General features: G+C 42.8%; 1 protein-coding gene across 1 annotated transcript; it reads right to left on the reverse strand.

Moving 5' to 3' along the window:
- Nucleotides 1-818: 818 nt before the first annotated feature.
- Nucleotides 819-3,202, reverse strand: LOC109892391 (growth arrest-specific protein 1). The gene has a single exon (XM_020484892.2). The coding sequence runs from the start codon at nt 2,571-2,573 to the stop codon at nt 1,785-1,787; it is 789 nt and encodes a 262-aa protein (XP_020340481.1). The 5' UTR covers nt 2,574-3,202; the 3' UTR covers nt 819-1,784.
- Between the last annotated feature and the right edge of the window lie 12,885 nt (nt 3,203-16,087).

The raw sequence follows: 16,087 nt of genomic DNA on the forward strand, positions 1-16,087 counted from the left end.
CGTCCCCTCCCAGAGAGAAACAACATGGCTGCCATCATGGCTCTCAAGTCCCTCTTGTGACAAGAGGTGAAGGAGAGGATGATGTCCCATCTTTTTTTTCTGTCTCTCAGTGATGCCAAGAGAGAAAACAATTGTGAATCTATTTGAACTCCAAGATGATTCTATTTTTGTATATGGTGGTGGTGGGTAGGCTAGGCTACAACATCTACACGTAGACCTAGGTCAATAACCAGCATTCCAACTTCTGTTCAGGATGATAATAACAGTATAGTTTATGCCAAAGTGTCAAATAAAAACACAAACTACTTTGTTACACATACATAGCAATGGTCCGTAGCTAAACACATACACACCAACAGCAATCCAATCGGAGTGCATTTGTAATGGTTACTTAAGTCTCAATTCACCCAGACACAGCTTTTCTTGCCCTCTCTCCTCTCCGTGTGAATGCTTCTTCTAACAAACACATGGGGTGAGGATAAATAAACTAGCCAGGCCCATCTTGGCTCCATCTGAGCTGCAATCCCCAGGAGATAGGCTATTTCGTCCTCAGGTTTATACAGTCTTCCAGCATTAACAGTTTAGCCTTCAGCAAACATTAATGTTGACAAATTCAAGTGTATATCAATCTGACTCTTCATTTGCTCTAGGAGTCAGATAACATTCAGTAGCTCAGATCAACTGATGGTTTGTATTGAGGGGGTTTTGTGATGTAGAAAGGATTGGTACAGCTGCCAAAAGATTTGCGAGACACCGTCCTAAAATCACCTGCTGCTACCCATACGGCTACATAAGATGGAAACAATCAAGAGTCAATAGAATTTTAAGCAAGAACATTTATATTTGAACTAAAATACAATGTAGACAGTGAAGCATTTCATGACATTTCTATACAGTGCAAAAATCCTCTTAGCAGTAATAAACAAATAACTCTGGGGGAAAAAATCAATATACTGCACAATTTAACTTCACACATTTTGACATATAAAAATAATCTCCCTTAACTTGTTTTTAAACTTGATATTGATACTGAGCTTATGGACATGTCTGGGACATGATTAAGGCTAATCATATTGAATAACAAATCAAACTGTGGTTAGGTAAATGCATTTTACATCTGTCACTTAGATGATTACCAACTGACTAGAGCTTAAATGGCATCTTAATGAAATGTAGGCCTATGTCTATTGTCTAGCTCATAGTGAAAGAAAACTTGATTAGTCTGTCCCCATTTTCACCAAGTGACCAAGAACATGTTTTATACTGATGTTTTCACTATTGTCTTGAAACAGCATTATACATATGTACACTTACAAGTCACCTGGCTGTCCACATTAAAGACAATTGTGTGTCAAACTTTTTGGGCTATTTTGTGAGACACAAGGTAAGGAGAAGCTTATAGTAGGCCTAGAACATTCTTTAAGGGTTGGTTAAAACAATTACATATTTTAGAGGTGCACAGCTATCTGGAAATGAATCTATAAACTTTTGAGATTCACATAAAATGTATACATTTTAAATATAAACATTTGTGAGCAAGATGACCCATAGCCTAATCAGCACAGAGACTGAGACCAGATAGAATGTTGAGAAGCCCCATTATGAAGACAGCAGAGCAAAGGCCATAAAATCTTCCAAACACACAAAGTATACGCTAAAGCAGGTGTGCTGGTGTTACAACACTTTCATGAGCTATTCTGTCTCTCTGTGTCAACTTTTCACAGGCCTCTCTATTTCTCTAACAACTTCCCCAACAGCTGAATCAACTTGGGTAGACTGCCCTATCAGATAAGACGCATTAGAACCAAAATGGTGGCCACAGTAGAAGTCCATACACCCCGACAGGCGGATTTAGGTGAATCACTAGCGTTTTCCACATAGACATAATCCTCCATATCATCATAATCATCTTCAGAGTCCGAATCAGAAAACCCGCTGCCTGCGTATCTGTCCATAGAGTCAAAGCAAAAGTTTTTCATACTAACTTTGACGTACTCGCATATCGTCCTCTCCGTGCCATCACAAACACAAGTATCAAGTTGTTGTGCTTTGGGCATATTGCGCATGTTGGCTATCACCCTCCTGCAATCGTCCGAACATCTCTCGCCTCCGAAAAGTTTACGGCAGTGAAACAAATAGTCACGCATTGCCGAGCTACATTGGTAATCGCTCTCGCACTGCCGCCGGGCTTCGGTGCAGCCCATGTTGCTTGTCCGAGGCAGGCACGGCTCTATGGCGCGTTTGGTGCTCCGGCAGACGGGGTCCGAGGCGCAGTCACAGTCCTCTAGAGACGGGCCGGTCTCAGTTAGATTCAGCTGGATAAGGGACGAGATGCAGTGGCTGGGACACTTCTTCCTATCCCCGTTGATAACAGGCGCACAGGCGTAAAGGTATTGGTCATATGCGTAGTGGCAATCCGGCTCTCCATGACACTTCATAATGGCTTGCCAACAGATGAGCCGACGACCATGAGTAGAGGACGCGATACAAAGACAACCGAACAGGGCAAACGCACAGCATAAATACAAAGTTGATCTCCCAGTCCACTTTATAAACCCGGCAAAACTTGCCATTTCGAAGTAGACTGATCCGAATAAACGAAAGACTTCAACATATGGATTCGGTTATCAGTATATTCATCAAATATGTCAAAAAGAAGTCATCCAAATCCATTCCCTCCCATTCAGTACGCGCCAGTGGGGAATGAACGAGGTTCACCAAATAATGTGCAATGCAGTGATATCGTGTGAAAACCGCACATGGCCTGCAATTTGTTCATTTGATTTTTTTCCCCAAAGTTTGATACACTGTTACAATACAAGTTCACAGGCACTCTCCACTTATCTTCACAGCAGTAGAGCCTTCACAATACTGAATTATTCAACTTCTGCGTTCCATTGCTTTGCCGCACAGACAAGATGAAGTAGAAAGAACAGTTCCGTCGTCGTTTTAACGTTCAGAAAGGCAAACTCCGTTCCAGGAAAAGTTTTATGATGTAGCTTAGGCTATCTGCGTAACTAGCATGCCATTCGGTGTCTTCTTTAGCTATACAATTATGTAAAGGCATAAGGAATGCGATGAACGATTCGCCCCATTGAAGAATGTGGAATGACTCTCTCGTTCATCTGCGTCGGTTGACTAAAATCTCCTTGCCTTATTGGTCAAATTAGTTGTTGTGATTTGTTACATTGTTCAGGGCAGTGACGTGAAGGTGGAAACGTGACCAATGAATTAGCAGGGGAAAAGGGTTGTCACTAGCTTCCACAGCCACAAAGTCAGAAACCCCGCCCATTTCTACCGTTTATCTTCTAAAATGTTCATTTTAAACCTAACCCTAACCACACTTCTAACCGTATGCCGAACCCCAACCTTAAATTAAGACCAAAAAGCAAATGTTTGTTTTCATGATTTTTTATGATATAGCCAATGTTAACCCAGTGGCTGTGGAATCTAGTGTAAACCGGGGAAAGGGGATAGTACATTTTGATAGTAAAGATTAATAACATTGTTATTATAGGATAATATTTTTATTTATTTAACCTTTATTTAACTTGGCAAGTCAGTTAAGAACAAAGTCTTATTTACAATGGCGGCAGCGTAGCCTAGTGGTTAGAGCATTGGACTAGTAACCGGAAGGTTGCGAGTTCAAACCCCCGAGCTGACAAGGTACAAATCTGTCGTTCTGCCCCTGAACAGGCAGTTAACCCACTGTTAACCCAGGCCGTCATTGAAAATAAGAATATGTTCTTAACTGACTTGCCTGGTTAAATAAAGGTAAAATAAAAAATAAAATAAACCCAGGCCAAACCCTAACCCTAGGCCAATTGTGCACTGCCCTATGGGACTCCCAGTCACAGCCAATTGTGATGCAGCCTGGAATTGAACCAGGGTCTGTAATGACACCTCTAGCGTCTTAGACTGCTGCACCACTCGGGAGCCCCTAATAAACATGAACTTTTTCTTTCTTTCAAAATGTTTACTTATTGTCAATTATTCTCCCCAAACATTTCAAACATATGAAAATAAGACATAAAGGGTAGTCCAAGAAAATTCTGCCATCCATCACAGGAGACATGTGGTAGCCTAACCTGTACTTCAACTACCAGTGAGACAAAAACTGTGAATGTTGATTGACCTATAATCACACTGAATAAATTCTAAAGGTGGTGAAGGACAATGTCTTTAGAAACGTTATGGTCAGAGAGTCCGCATCCCAAATGGCACCCAATTCACTATATAATACACTAGTTTTCAACTCACAGCTGCTATAACACATGCTGCTGCTCCTGTCCACCCCTTCCCCCTCCCCTTTCCCTTCCCTTCCACCCTCCACACAACATAAGTGAGTATTAACACAAGCCTTAAGGGCCTTCCTATGTTACAGCACACGTGTGAATAACACCAGTCACACATGTATGCCAATAAAGACATGCCAGCCAGGGAGGACAGAAGGGCAAAGAGAAAATAAGAAATAGAGCTGTAATCTTGTGAAAATAGAGCTTTGAAAAAAAGGAGGTATAACCTTCTTTCACCTGAAAAAAACAAACGCCTCATTTGTCGGCCTCATATATACTCAGCTATTCAACCCATAAGGATAGCAGTTATTTTTATAACATTACTTCCGAGTTGTTAATGGTTCATGAGTGACAATGATCAACGGGGCAACAGTATCAAGACACTGCCAGTGAGTGACTGAGTGAGTGGCCAAACCCAGAGCCACTATGTCTGAATACACGACTCCGATGTCTTGCTACCCGATAAGCTAAACACCTTCTTCACCCGCTTTGAGGATAACACAGTGCCACCAACGCAGCCCGCTCCCAAGGACTGTGGGCTCTCATTCTCCATGGCCAATGTGAGTAAGACGTTTAAGCGAGTTAACCCTCGCAAGGATTCCGGCCCAGATGACATCCTTGGCCACGTTCTCAGAGCATGCGCAGACCAGCTGGCTGGAGTGTTTATGGACATATTCAATCTCTCCCTATCCCAGTCTGCTGCCCCCACTTGCTTCAAGATGTCCACCATTGTTCCTGTACACAAGAAAGAAAAGGTAATGGAACTAAATGACTATCGCCCCGTAGCACTCACTTATGTCATCATGAAGTGTTTTGAGAGGCTAGTTATCACCTCTAACTAGGGTTGCAAAGGGTCAGCATTTTTCTGGAACTTTTCCAAGGGAGTTAAGCCCAGGAATTTGGGGAATTTTGCTTAAATTCATCAACAAAGTCAACTTATAACAGTGAACCTTTTTTGTGGGATACACATAAGGCAATTCTAGGTCTTGTGGCATATTTTGGTTAAACTATTCCCAATTCAATGGAATTACAACCCTCTGCATGCAAAGTGCATTCTTCCATCACATGTGCAGTGCACTCTTCCATCACATGTACAGCTGATTCTCAAGATCTTGCACACTAATGAGACACTATTGAGCCCACACTACTACATTGTCTGAGCCAAGGACTGCATGCTTTCTGGTAAGTTTTGATTACAATACTTGGTCGGGTGAATATATTTAAATGACATACATGATTTTTTTGTTAACTAGTAAATAGTAGCCTACAGCAAAGTATGTTGAAATCATTTCTAACATGTTAACAATTTCTGCTAGTTAGTTTTTGCTACCATGTAGGTTTTAGTTTGCTTGAGCCTTTTAACTGAGGAGTGTTAATTCACCTGTTTTCATACGTTTTATTTTAAAGCATTTATCATACAAAGGAGTTGTTTAATCTAACTGCTTAACTATTTATCTGTACATGGAATTTTATTGTTATTTATAAAGATAAAAAAATTGAATCTTTACAGGAAAATGCCACAGGCAGTATCTGATGTGTGGAGACATTTCACTGCAGCTAATGTAGAAGGAAAAGCTGTGTGCATTTGCAATTACTGTGCCAAATCATATCTGAAGAACACAACAAATATGCAGAATCATCTGGCCAAGTGCATAAAGTTCCCTCAGCGCTCACAACAAGCAACCTCTGACAAAAGTCCCTCTACTTCTATTCGAGGTGAAAATGATGAATCAGACACAGCTCATGGTCCTCCTGGAATCAGACGTTTTTTTTTACTCAATGGAGGAACGTAGTCAGGGAACTGCCGATGAATGTCTTGCTCAAGCTCTGTATGCAGCTGATTCACCTCTGATACTCACAGGCAATGTGTATTGGAAGAGATTTCTGAATGTTCTTCACCCAGCATACACCCCTCCAACCAGGCATTCTTTATCTACTCATTTTCTGGATGCAGAGTTCAACAAAGTTCAAGTGAAGGTCAAGCAAATCATAGAGAAAGCAGACTGTATTGCAATCATCTCTAATGGGTGGTCAAATGTTCGTGGGCATGGAATAATTAACTACAACTCCACCCCTCATCCAGTATTCTACAAGAGCACAGACACAAGGGAAAACAGATACACCGGTCTCTAAAGCTAAAGGCAGTCATCAATGACCTTGGACCACAGAAGGTATTTGCACTGGTGACAGACAATGCTGCGAACATGAAGGCAGCTTGGTCTAAGGTGGAGGAGTCCTACCTTCACATCACACCAATTAGCTCATGTATTGAATCTGCACCTCAATGACATCATGGCACTGAAAACAATGGATACACTCTACAAGAGATCCAAGGAAATGGTTAGATATGTGAAGGGTCATCAAGTTATAGCAGCAATCTACCTCACCAAGCAAAGTGAGAAGAATAAGAGCACCACATTGAAGCTGCCCAGCAACACCCGTTGGGGTGGTGTTGTCATCATGTTTGACACTCTGCAGGAGGGGAAGGAGTCTCTCCAAGAAATGGCCAGATCACAGTCTGCCGATATGGACAGCCCCATCAAGAGGATCCTCCTGGATGATGTATTTTGGGAGAGAGTGGTAAGCAGCCTGAAACTCCTGAAACCTATTTATTTATTTATTTATTTAACCTTTATTTAACCAGGTAGGCTAGTTGAGAACAAGTTCTCATTTACAACTGCGACCTGGCCAAGATAAAGCAAAGCAGTGCGACACAGTAGCCATTGCGATAGCCATTACACGGATTGAGGGAGATAATGCCATCCTGTCTGATGTTCAGACTCTGCTTGCAGATGTAAGAGAAGAAATCCGTACTGCCTTGCCCACTTCACTGTTGCTCCAAGCAGAGGAAACTGCAGTTCTGAAATACATCAGAAAGCATGAAGACTTCTGCCTGAAGCCCATACACGCCATAGTGTACATGTTGGACCCCAAGTATGCTGGCAAGAGCGTCCTGTCTGGTGTAGAGATCAACAAGGACCATGTTGTCATCACTACTGTGTCTCGCCACCTTGGCCTGAATGAGGGCAAGGTTCTTGGCAGTCTGGCAAAGTACACTTCCAAGCAAGGCTTTTTGGATGGAGATACAACATGGCAGTCGTGCCAACATATCCCCGGTTCCCCTGTTGCCTCCATCATCCTCCATTCCAACCAACATCAGCTGCCTCAGAGCGCTACTGGTCCTTGTTTGGGAACACACACACCAAAGCACGCAACAGGCTGACCAATGCAAGGGTTGAAAAATTGGTGGCCATCCGGGCAAATTTGAGGCTTTTTGAGCCTGACAACGATCCATTCTCAACACGGTTGGAAAGTGACAGTGAAGATGAGGCCTCAGAGTCTGATGTTCAAGAGGTGGACATTGAGAAGGTTCAGGGAGAAGACATGGAGGGCTGAGAGGAAGACAACCAAAGCTTTAGTTTATAGACTATTATTTTACAGATGTATGTTGAAAACATTTTTGGGAGATGCGATGGATCTGTGGGGATCATTCAATATTCCCTTTCTTTTGTTGTTCATCGATGTCACGACTTCCACCGAAGTCAGCTCCTCTCCTTGTTCGGGCGGTGTTCGGCGCTCAACGTCACCGACTTTCTATCCATCGCCTCTCCATTTTTCATCTATCCATTTGTTTTGTCTTGTTCCCTGCACACCTGGTTTTCATTCACTACCAGTACGCACACATTCTGACAATTGAAATCATCCCATGTGAAGAGTTAACTAATTTAATGAAAGTTCAATTTGTAACAAATCTTTTTTACAGTTTCTATTGGAAGGATTTAATCATTTGCAATTATGTCTACGTATGATAAGGTCAAATGTTTATGTTTCTGTCTCCATATGATATGGTAAATATGTCCAATGCAAAAAAACATCTACATTTAAATGGTATTAATATTAATTTGCATACAGTGGGGAGAACAAGTATTTGAAACACTGCCAATTTTGCAGGTTTTCCTACTTACAAAGCATGTAGAGATCTGTAATTTTTTTATCATAGGGACACTTCAACTGTGAGAGACGGAATCTAAAACAAAAATCCAGAAAATCACATTGTATGATTTTTAAGTAATTAATTTGCATTTTATTGCATGACATAAGTATTTGATCACCTACCAACCAGTAAGAATTCCGGCTCTCACACACCTGTTAGTTTTTCTTTAAGAAACCCTCCTGTTCTCCACTCATTACCTGTATTAACTGCACCTGTTTGAACTCGTTACCTGTATAAAAGCCACCTGTCCACACACTCAATCAAACAGACTCCAACCTCTCCACAATGGCCAAGACCAGAGAGGGTGTAAGGACATCAGGAATAAAATTGTAGACCTGCACAAGGCTGGGGTGGGCTACAGGACAATAGGCAAGCAGCTTGGTGAGAAGTGCAATTATTAGAAAATGGAAGAAGTTCAAGATGACGGTCAATCACCCTCGTTCTGGGGCTCCATGCAAGATCTCACCTCGTGGGGCATCAATGATCATGACGAAGGCGAGGGATCAGCCCAGAACTACACGGCAGGACCTGGTCAATGACCTGAAGAGAGCTGGGACCACAGTCTCAAAGAAAACAATTAGTAACACACCACGCCGTCATGGATTAAAATCCTGCAGCGCACGCAAGGTCCCCCTGCTCAAGCCAGCGCATGTCCAGGCCTGTCTGAAGTTTGCTAATGACCATCTGGATGATTCAGAGGAGGAATGGGAGAAGGTCATGTGGTCTGATGAGACAAAAATAGAGCTTTTTGGTCCAAACTCCACTCTCCGTGTTTGGAGGAAGAAGAAGGATGAGTACAACCCAGAGAACATCATCCCAATCGTGAAACATGGAGGTGGAAACATCATTCTTGGGGATGCTTTTCTGCAAAGGGGACAGGATAACTGCACCGTATTGAGGGGAGGATGGATGGGGCCATGTATCACGAGATCTTGGCCAACAACCTCCTTCCCTCAGTAAGAGCATTGAAGATGGGTCGTGGCTGGGGTCTTCCAGCATGACAACGATCCGAAACACACAGCCAGTGCAACTAAGGAGTGGCTCCGTAAGAAGCAACTCAAGGTCCTGGAGTGGCCTAGCCAGTCTCCAGACCTGAACCCAATAGAAAATCTTTGGAGGGAGCTTAAAGTCCGTATTGCCCAGCGACAGCCCCGAAACCTGAAGGATCTGGAGAAGGTCTGTATGGAGGAGTGGGCCAAAATCCCTGCTGCAGTGTGTGCAAACCTGGTCAAGAACTACAGGAAATGTATGATCTCTGTAATTGCAAACAAAGGTTTCTGTACCAAATATTAAGTTCTGCTTTTCTGATGTATCAAATACTTATGTCATGCAATAAAATGCAAATTAATTACTTAAAAATCATACTATGTGATTTTCTGGATTTTAGATTCCGTCTCTCACTGTTGAAGTGTACCTATGATAAAAATTACAGACCTCTACATGCTTTGTAAGTAGGAAAACCTGCAAAATCGGCAGTGTATCAAATACTTGTTCTCCCCACTGTATATTTCCGTTAATTCCCACGGAAAGTTTCCACCGCTGAATATTCCCCACAATGTGCAACCCTACCTCTACCTTACCTGACACCTTAGACCCACTTCAATTTGCTTACCTCCCCAATAGATTCACATACGATGCAATCCCCATCACACTGCACACTGCCCAAACCCATCTGAACAAGAGGAATACCTATGTAAGAATACTGTTCATTGACTATAGCTCAGCTTTCAACACCATAGTTCCCTCCAAGCTCATCATTATGCTTGGGGCCCTGGGTCTGAACCCCACCCTGTGCAACTGGGTCCTTAACTTCCTGACGGGCTGCCCCCAGGTAGTGAAGGTAGGAAACAACATCTCCACTTCGCTGATCCTCAACACAGGGGCCCCACAAGGGTGTGTGCTCTGCCCCCTCCTATACTCCCTCTTCACCCATGACTGTGTTGCCATGCATGCCTCCAACTCAATCATCAAGTTTGCAGACGAAACAACAGTAGTATGCCTGATTACCAACAATGACAGCCTACAGGGAGGAGGTGAGGGCCCTGGCAGAGTGGAGCCATGAAAATAACCTCTCTCTCAATGTCAACAAAATGAAGGAACTGATCGTGGACTTCAGGAAACAGCAGAGGGAGCACGCCCCTATCCAAATCAACAAGATCGCAGTGGATAAGGTAGAAAGCTTCAAGTTCATCGGCGTACACATCACTGACAATCTGAAATGGTCCACCGACACAGACAGTATGGTGAAGAAGGCGCAACAGCACCCCTTCAACCTCAGGAGGCTGAAGAAATTAAGCTTGGCCCATAAGACCCTCAGAAACTTTTACAGATGCACAATTGAGAGCATCTTGTCGGGCTGTATCACCGCCTGAAATGGCAACTCCATCACCGGGGGAACACTGCCTGCCTTCCAGGACACCTACAGCACCCGATAGGGAGGACAAAAATATCATCAAGGATATCAACCACGGCCTGTTCACCCCGCTATCATCCAGAAGGTGTGGTCAGTACAGGTGCATCAAAGCTGGGACCGAGAGACTGAAAAACAGCTTCTATCTCAAGGCCATCAGATTGTTAAATAGCCATCACTAGCCGGCTACCACCCGGCTACTCAACCCTGCACCTTAGAGGCTGCTGTCCTATATACATAGACATGGAATCACTGGCCACTTTAAATAATGGAACGCTACTTTTCTCATCTCATATGTACATACCGTATTCTATTCTACTGTATTTAGTCAATGCCACTCTGACATTGCTCGTCCTAATATTTATATATTTATATATATATGTGTATGTGACCAATAAAATTGGATTTGGTTTGATTTGATTGAAAAAAAAATACATCCATTGGCGTTAGTGAAGAATCATTATAAATCCCAGACGCTGGGTCTGAAATGGCAGCCCTTGAACAAAAGCCCAGAAGAAAAATAAAGTGTATGAATGGTGTTGTGGAAAATATAGACTCAAATACTTCTCAGATACCGGAGCTTGTGAATTCAAATAGACTTTATTACAAAGAGTAACAAAGCGGAGCTGGTCCATGGAAGAACCAACTCTTCTTCCTTAGTACTTGGCTTAAATACAGTCTTACTCTTACATAACATCGTCACTACATTTTATGAATCTTGTTGTTTAGGGCATATATTCTATTGGTGGCGTGACATGCCCCCTCCTACTGGTGCACCTCACTGATTAGCTAATGTTCCTGTCCAAAGGTCTTTATAAGTTCAGGCCGATGTTGTCTATGTATGACGAACCCATGTGTGTGTCCAGTAGCCTTCACAAGATCAGATATGGTTCAGACCAGTCACGTCTTGTTAGTCTACCTTGCCTCATCCACACAGATTCTGCTTACGTTCTGTTTTTTACATGTCCAATGGTCAATTCGACGTTGATCCAGCTTTGTACACACACATGTTCTCAGCCTTCCTTCCGTACACATGTCTAATATTTAAACTTATATTGATTATTCTTTGTACTTCAAAGAAATCAACCACAGTCATTCATTTTCACCAACAATGGTTGCCTGTGTTTCATCTGTCTTCTTCAGCCGTCGCCTTGGTGTCCCTGTACACTATAGGACTCCAGTGTACGTCCGGACCGGAGGCCAGGCCAGAAGTCAGACAGAAATAGACAGAAACCAGAGGGGACCACTCAGTCACTGTGATACGCCTGCCCCTCTGTGACACCCCGTCATATCACTCCGTTCTGACCACAAAGTTCTGGCAGCTGTCTGGAGACCCGAGGACCCCCTACCCCAATTAGTGAGTTCAGAGAGGATTCAGGCAGAGCAGAAGAAAACCCATTGCTACCCCAGGCCCCTCAACTCTCTCTATCCTTCCCCCTCTCCTCGTCTCTCTCCCTGCTCTATCTCCCTTTCACCCTCTGTCTCTCTCTATGTCTCTCTCTCCACCTCCCTTCTCTTCTACAAATCACACTCATATCACCCATAGCGGCTCCAGACATCCCAGATGGCATACCAGAGCAACATGCCTGCTGGAGAGTCAGCTTACACTTACAGCCACATCAAAGACGAGGTCATCTGAAAAACGTGACATCCTCCAACTGACAAATCACTCAAGGGTGTCCACTATACCCTCTAAGAGGGTGACGTCATATCATATTAGCCTTGAGTGTCTACTTGTAGATAAAAGACAGCGTATTCATGTGGGCAATTTTGGCATATCATTTTGCTGGTGGGGCAGAGAGCGAATGTACTTTATCGTATTGTCAAATCAAATCGGAGGGCCTGTTGTCCGGACCTCTGGCAGTCTCTATGGGGTGCTACAGGGTTCAATCCTCAGGCTGACTCTTTTCTCTGTATACATCAATGATGTCGCTTTTGCTACTGGTGATTCTCTGCTCCACCTCTACGCAGACGACACCATTATGTATACTTCTGGCCCTTCTTTGGACACTGTGCTAACTAACCTCCAGACTAACTTTTTTAAATTAAATTAAATTAATTTATTTTATTTCACCTTTATTTAACCAGGTAGGCTAGTTGAGAACAAGTTCTCATTTACAACTGCGACCTGGCCAAGATAAAGCATAGCTTCAATGCCATACAACTCTCCTTCCGTGGCCTCCAACTGCTCTTAAATGCAAGTAAAACGAAATGCATGCCCTTCAACCGATCGCTGCCCACACCTACCCATCCGTCCAGCTTCACTACTCTGGACGGTTCTGACTTAGAATATGTGGACAACTACAAATACCTAGGTGTCTTGCTAGACTGTAAACTCTCCTTCCAGACTCACAGTCACATGAAGCATCTCCAATCCAAAATGAAATTTATAATCAGCTTCCTATTTCGCAACAAAGCATCCTTCACTCCTGCTGCCAAACATACCCTCGTAAAACGAACTATCCTACCGATCCTTGACTTCGGCGATGTAATTTACAAAATAGCCTCCAACACTCTACTCAGCAAATTGGATGCAGTCTATCACAGTGCCATCTGTTTTGTCACCAAAGCCCCATATACTACCCACCACTGCAACCTGTATGCTCTCGTTGGCTGGTCCTCGCTTCATATCCGTCGCCAAACCCACTGGCTCCAGGCCATCTATAAGTCTTTTCTAGGTAAAGCCCCACCTTATCTCAGCTCACTGGTCACCATAGCAGCACCCACCCACAACACGAGCTCCAGCAGGTATATTTCACTGGTCACCCCCAAAGCCAATTCCTCCTCCTGCCGCCTTTCCTTCCAGTTCTCTGCTGCCAATGTCTGGAACGAACTGCAAAAAATCACTGAAGCTGGAGACTCATATCCCCCTCACTAGCTTAAATAACCAGCTGTCAGAGCAGCTCACAGATCACTGCACCTGTACATAGCCCATCTGTAAATAGCCCATCCAACTACCTCATCACCATATTGTTGTTTATTTTATTTATTTTGCTCCTTTGCTCCCCAGTACCACTACTTGCACGCTCATCTCCTGCACATCTAACACCCCAGTGTTGAATTTGCCATACTGTAATAACTTATTACATTGTATATAGACTTTCTCTATTGTATTATTGATTGTATGTTTGTTTATTCCATGTGTAACTCTGTTGTTGTTTGTGTCGCACTGCTTTGCTTTATCTTGGCCAGGTCGCAGTTGTAAATGAGAACTTGTTCTTAACTAGCCTACCTGGTTAAATAAAGGTGTTCTCAACTAGCCTACCTGGTTAAATAAAGGTGTTCTCAACTAGCCTACCTGGTTAAATAAAGGTGTTCTTAACTAGCCTACCTGGTTAAATAAAGGTGTTCTTAACTAGCCTACCTGGTTAAATAAAGGTGTTCTTAACTAGCCTACCTGGTTAAATAAAGGTGTTCTTAACTAGCCTACCTGGTTAAATAAAGGTGAAATAAAACACTTTTTTTAATGTATTTTTTGTGTTTTTAGTAGTGAGGATGAGAGGTAAGGTTTCAATGAGATTATGACTTTTTCCCCCTCTCAAACCAATCATTTTCTGCTCTAAACTAAAAGCTGTATGCTTAAAACACAGCAGTGGTGTAATACTGTACATACAGTATGTAAATGCATGGTCGTGACTGCGTTTAGCTTTGAGCGAAGGAGAATATTACACACAGCAGAGCAGAATCCCATCAGTGTTGGACTAGGGCCAGGCATGAACAAGGCCCAGATTCACTGAAGCCAGCCTGTCTGTGTGTGTGATAGAGCAGCCAGCTGCTTTCCCCCCTCTCTGGACCCCTCAGTTACTATCTCCAGGACATTACTGTCTGACATTCTTTACTCTTACACCTTACTCTATTTTCAGACTGTTTCTTTGGAAGAAAACTTAGAAGACTGAGGATAACGTATGATAATGTATGTACCCCTTCTAACATATCCCAGGTTTTCCTTCCACCGTAGTTCACTATTTTCCATATTTTTACACCTTACTCTATTTTCTGCTTATTTCTTTGGGGGGGAAAACATAGGAGATTGAGGATATTGTTTTATAATGTATGTATGTATGCCTTGTGCAGATAATGTATGCCAGGAATCTCCTTCAACTGTTGAAGTCACTGGCTGACTATCTTATCCTTCCCTATTTGTTTGGAAGGAATTATTTCTCCTGTTTGTTCATCGTCCTGTACATGCGGTTGCTGGTGGCGAGTCATGTATAATAATGATTCCAGAATTGGAATGTGGTTCTCAAGACGCAGAAATACTCATGCAAAGACAGACATGCTCTTCACTGTGTCTCCACTGCTGTCAGAAGTCATTACATACAAGCCACCGTGCCAGAATCACTCTCTGAGCTCTGCATTCAAGTGCGTCCAACCCTGAGAGGGAGGGAGCGCAAGAGAGAGGGAGAGATAGAGGGGGAGGAAGAGGGATAGAGAGCGTGGAAAGGGAAAGGAAAGGGGATACCTAGTCAGTTGTACAACTGAATGTATTCAACTGAAATGTGTCTTCTGCATTTAACCCCTCTGAATCAGAGGTGCTGAGGGCTGCCTTAAGGGAGGGAGAGAGAGAGAGTGAGAGGGATAAGAGGGCCAGTACTAAAAAGTTGTCAAATTGTTTTCTTCCCTGCTTTTATTTATGCTCTCTCCTCATTGCTAATGGAAACTGAAATGAAAAATATATCTATCTGGCTGATTTAAGTCCTCCCAAAAAAGCTGATTCATTAACAGTAGCCCTTTCCTGCAGTCACATGACCTAGTGGCCTCATGGGTGGAATGTTATTCATATTTTTCACAATTTCATAATTAGATATATTTTTTTAAATGTGAAAATCTGCTGTTTTTATGTCAAATGTTTTAAAAATCTATATTTTTAAGTCTTCTGTGATGTTTATAAAGTGTAATATTGAGATGCAAACTAAAAATGTGATAGATTTCCACTATATATCTGACATGGTACAGGTGTCTTCTTTTTTAAAGCCCATAACCATGTGTGTGAGGTGTATACTTTGTAGATTTGTTTAAGACTTCCAAGATACACTCTTTGTGACCCTGATTTAGCCCACTGCAGTAAAATTTAAAGCAAACTCCACTCAAAAACTATCTTTTGGTATATTTTTTTACTTGACTGACATGCAAAACATTTTGGGACCGTATCAACAGTGGACTAATGGAAAAAAAGATCAAAAGATTGTTTCTGAGTGGAGTTTCCTTTTTAAAATGATGACATTAAGAGGGAGGCAGATAGAGCAAGAGATAGGGTGGGAGAGAGAGAGAAAGAGAGTGTTGTAGACATGGCTCTCAAGAGAAGACAGGCTATGTGCTCACTGCCCACAAAATGAGGTGGAAACTGAGCTGCACTTCCTAACCTCCTGCCCAATGTATGACCATATT

This window comes from Oncorhynchus kisutch, linkage group LG6 (assembly GCF_002021735.2).
Source record: "Oncorhynchus kisutch isolate 150728-3 linkage group LG6, Okis_V2, whole genome shotgun sequence".
Classification (NCBI taxonomy): Eukaryota; Metazoa; Chordata; class Actinopteri; order Salmoniformes; family Salmonidae; genus Oncorhynchus; species Oncorhynchus kisutch.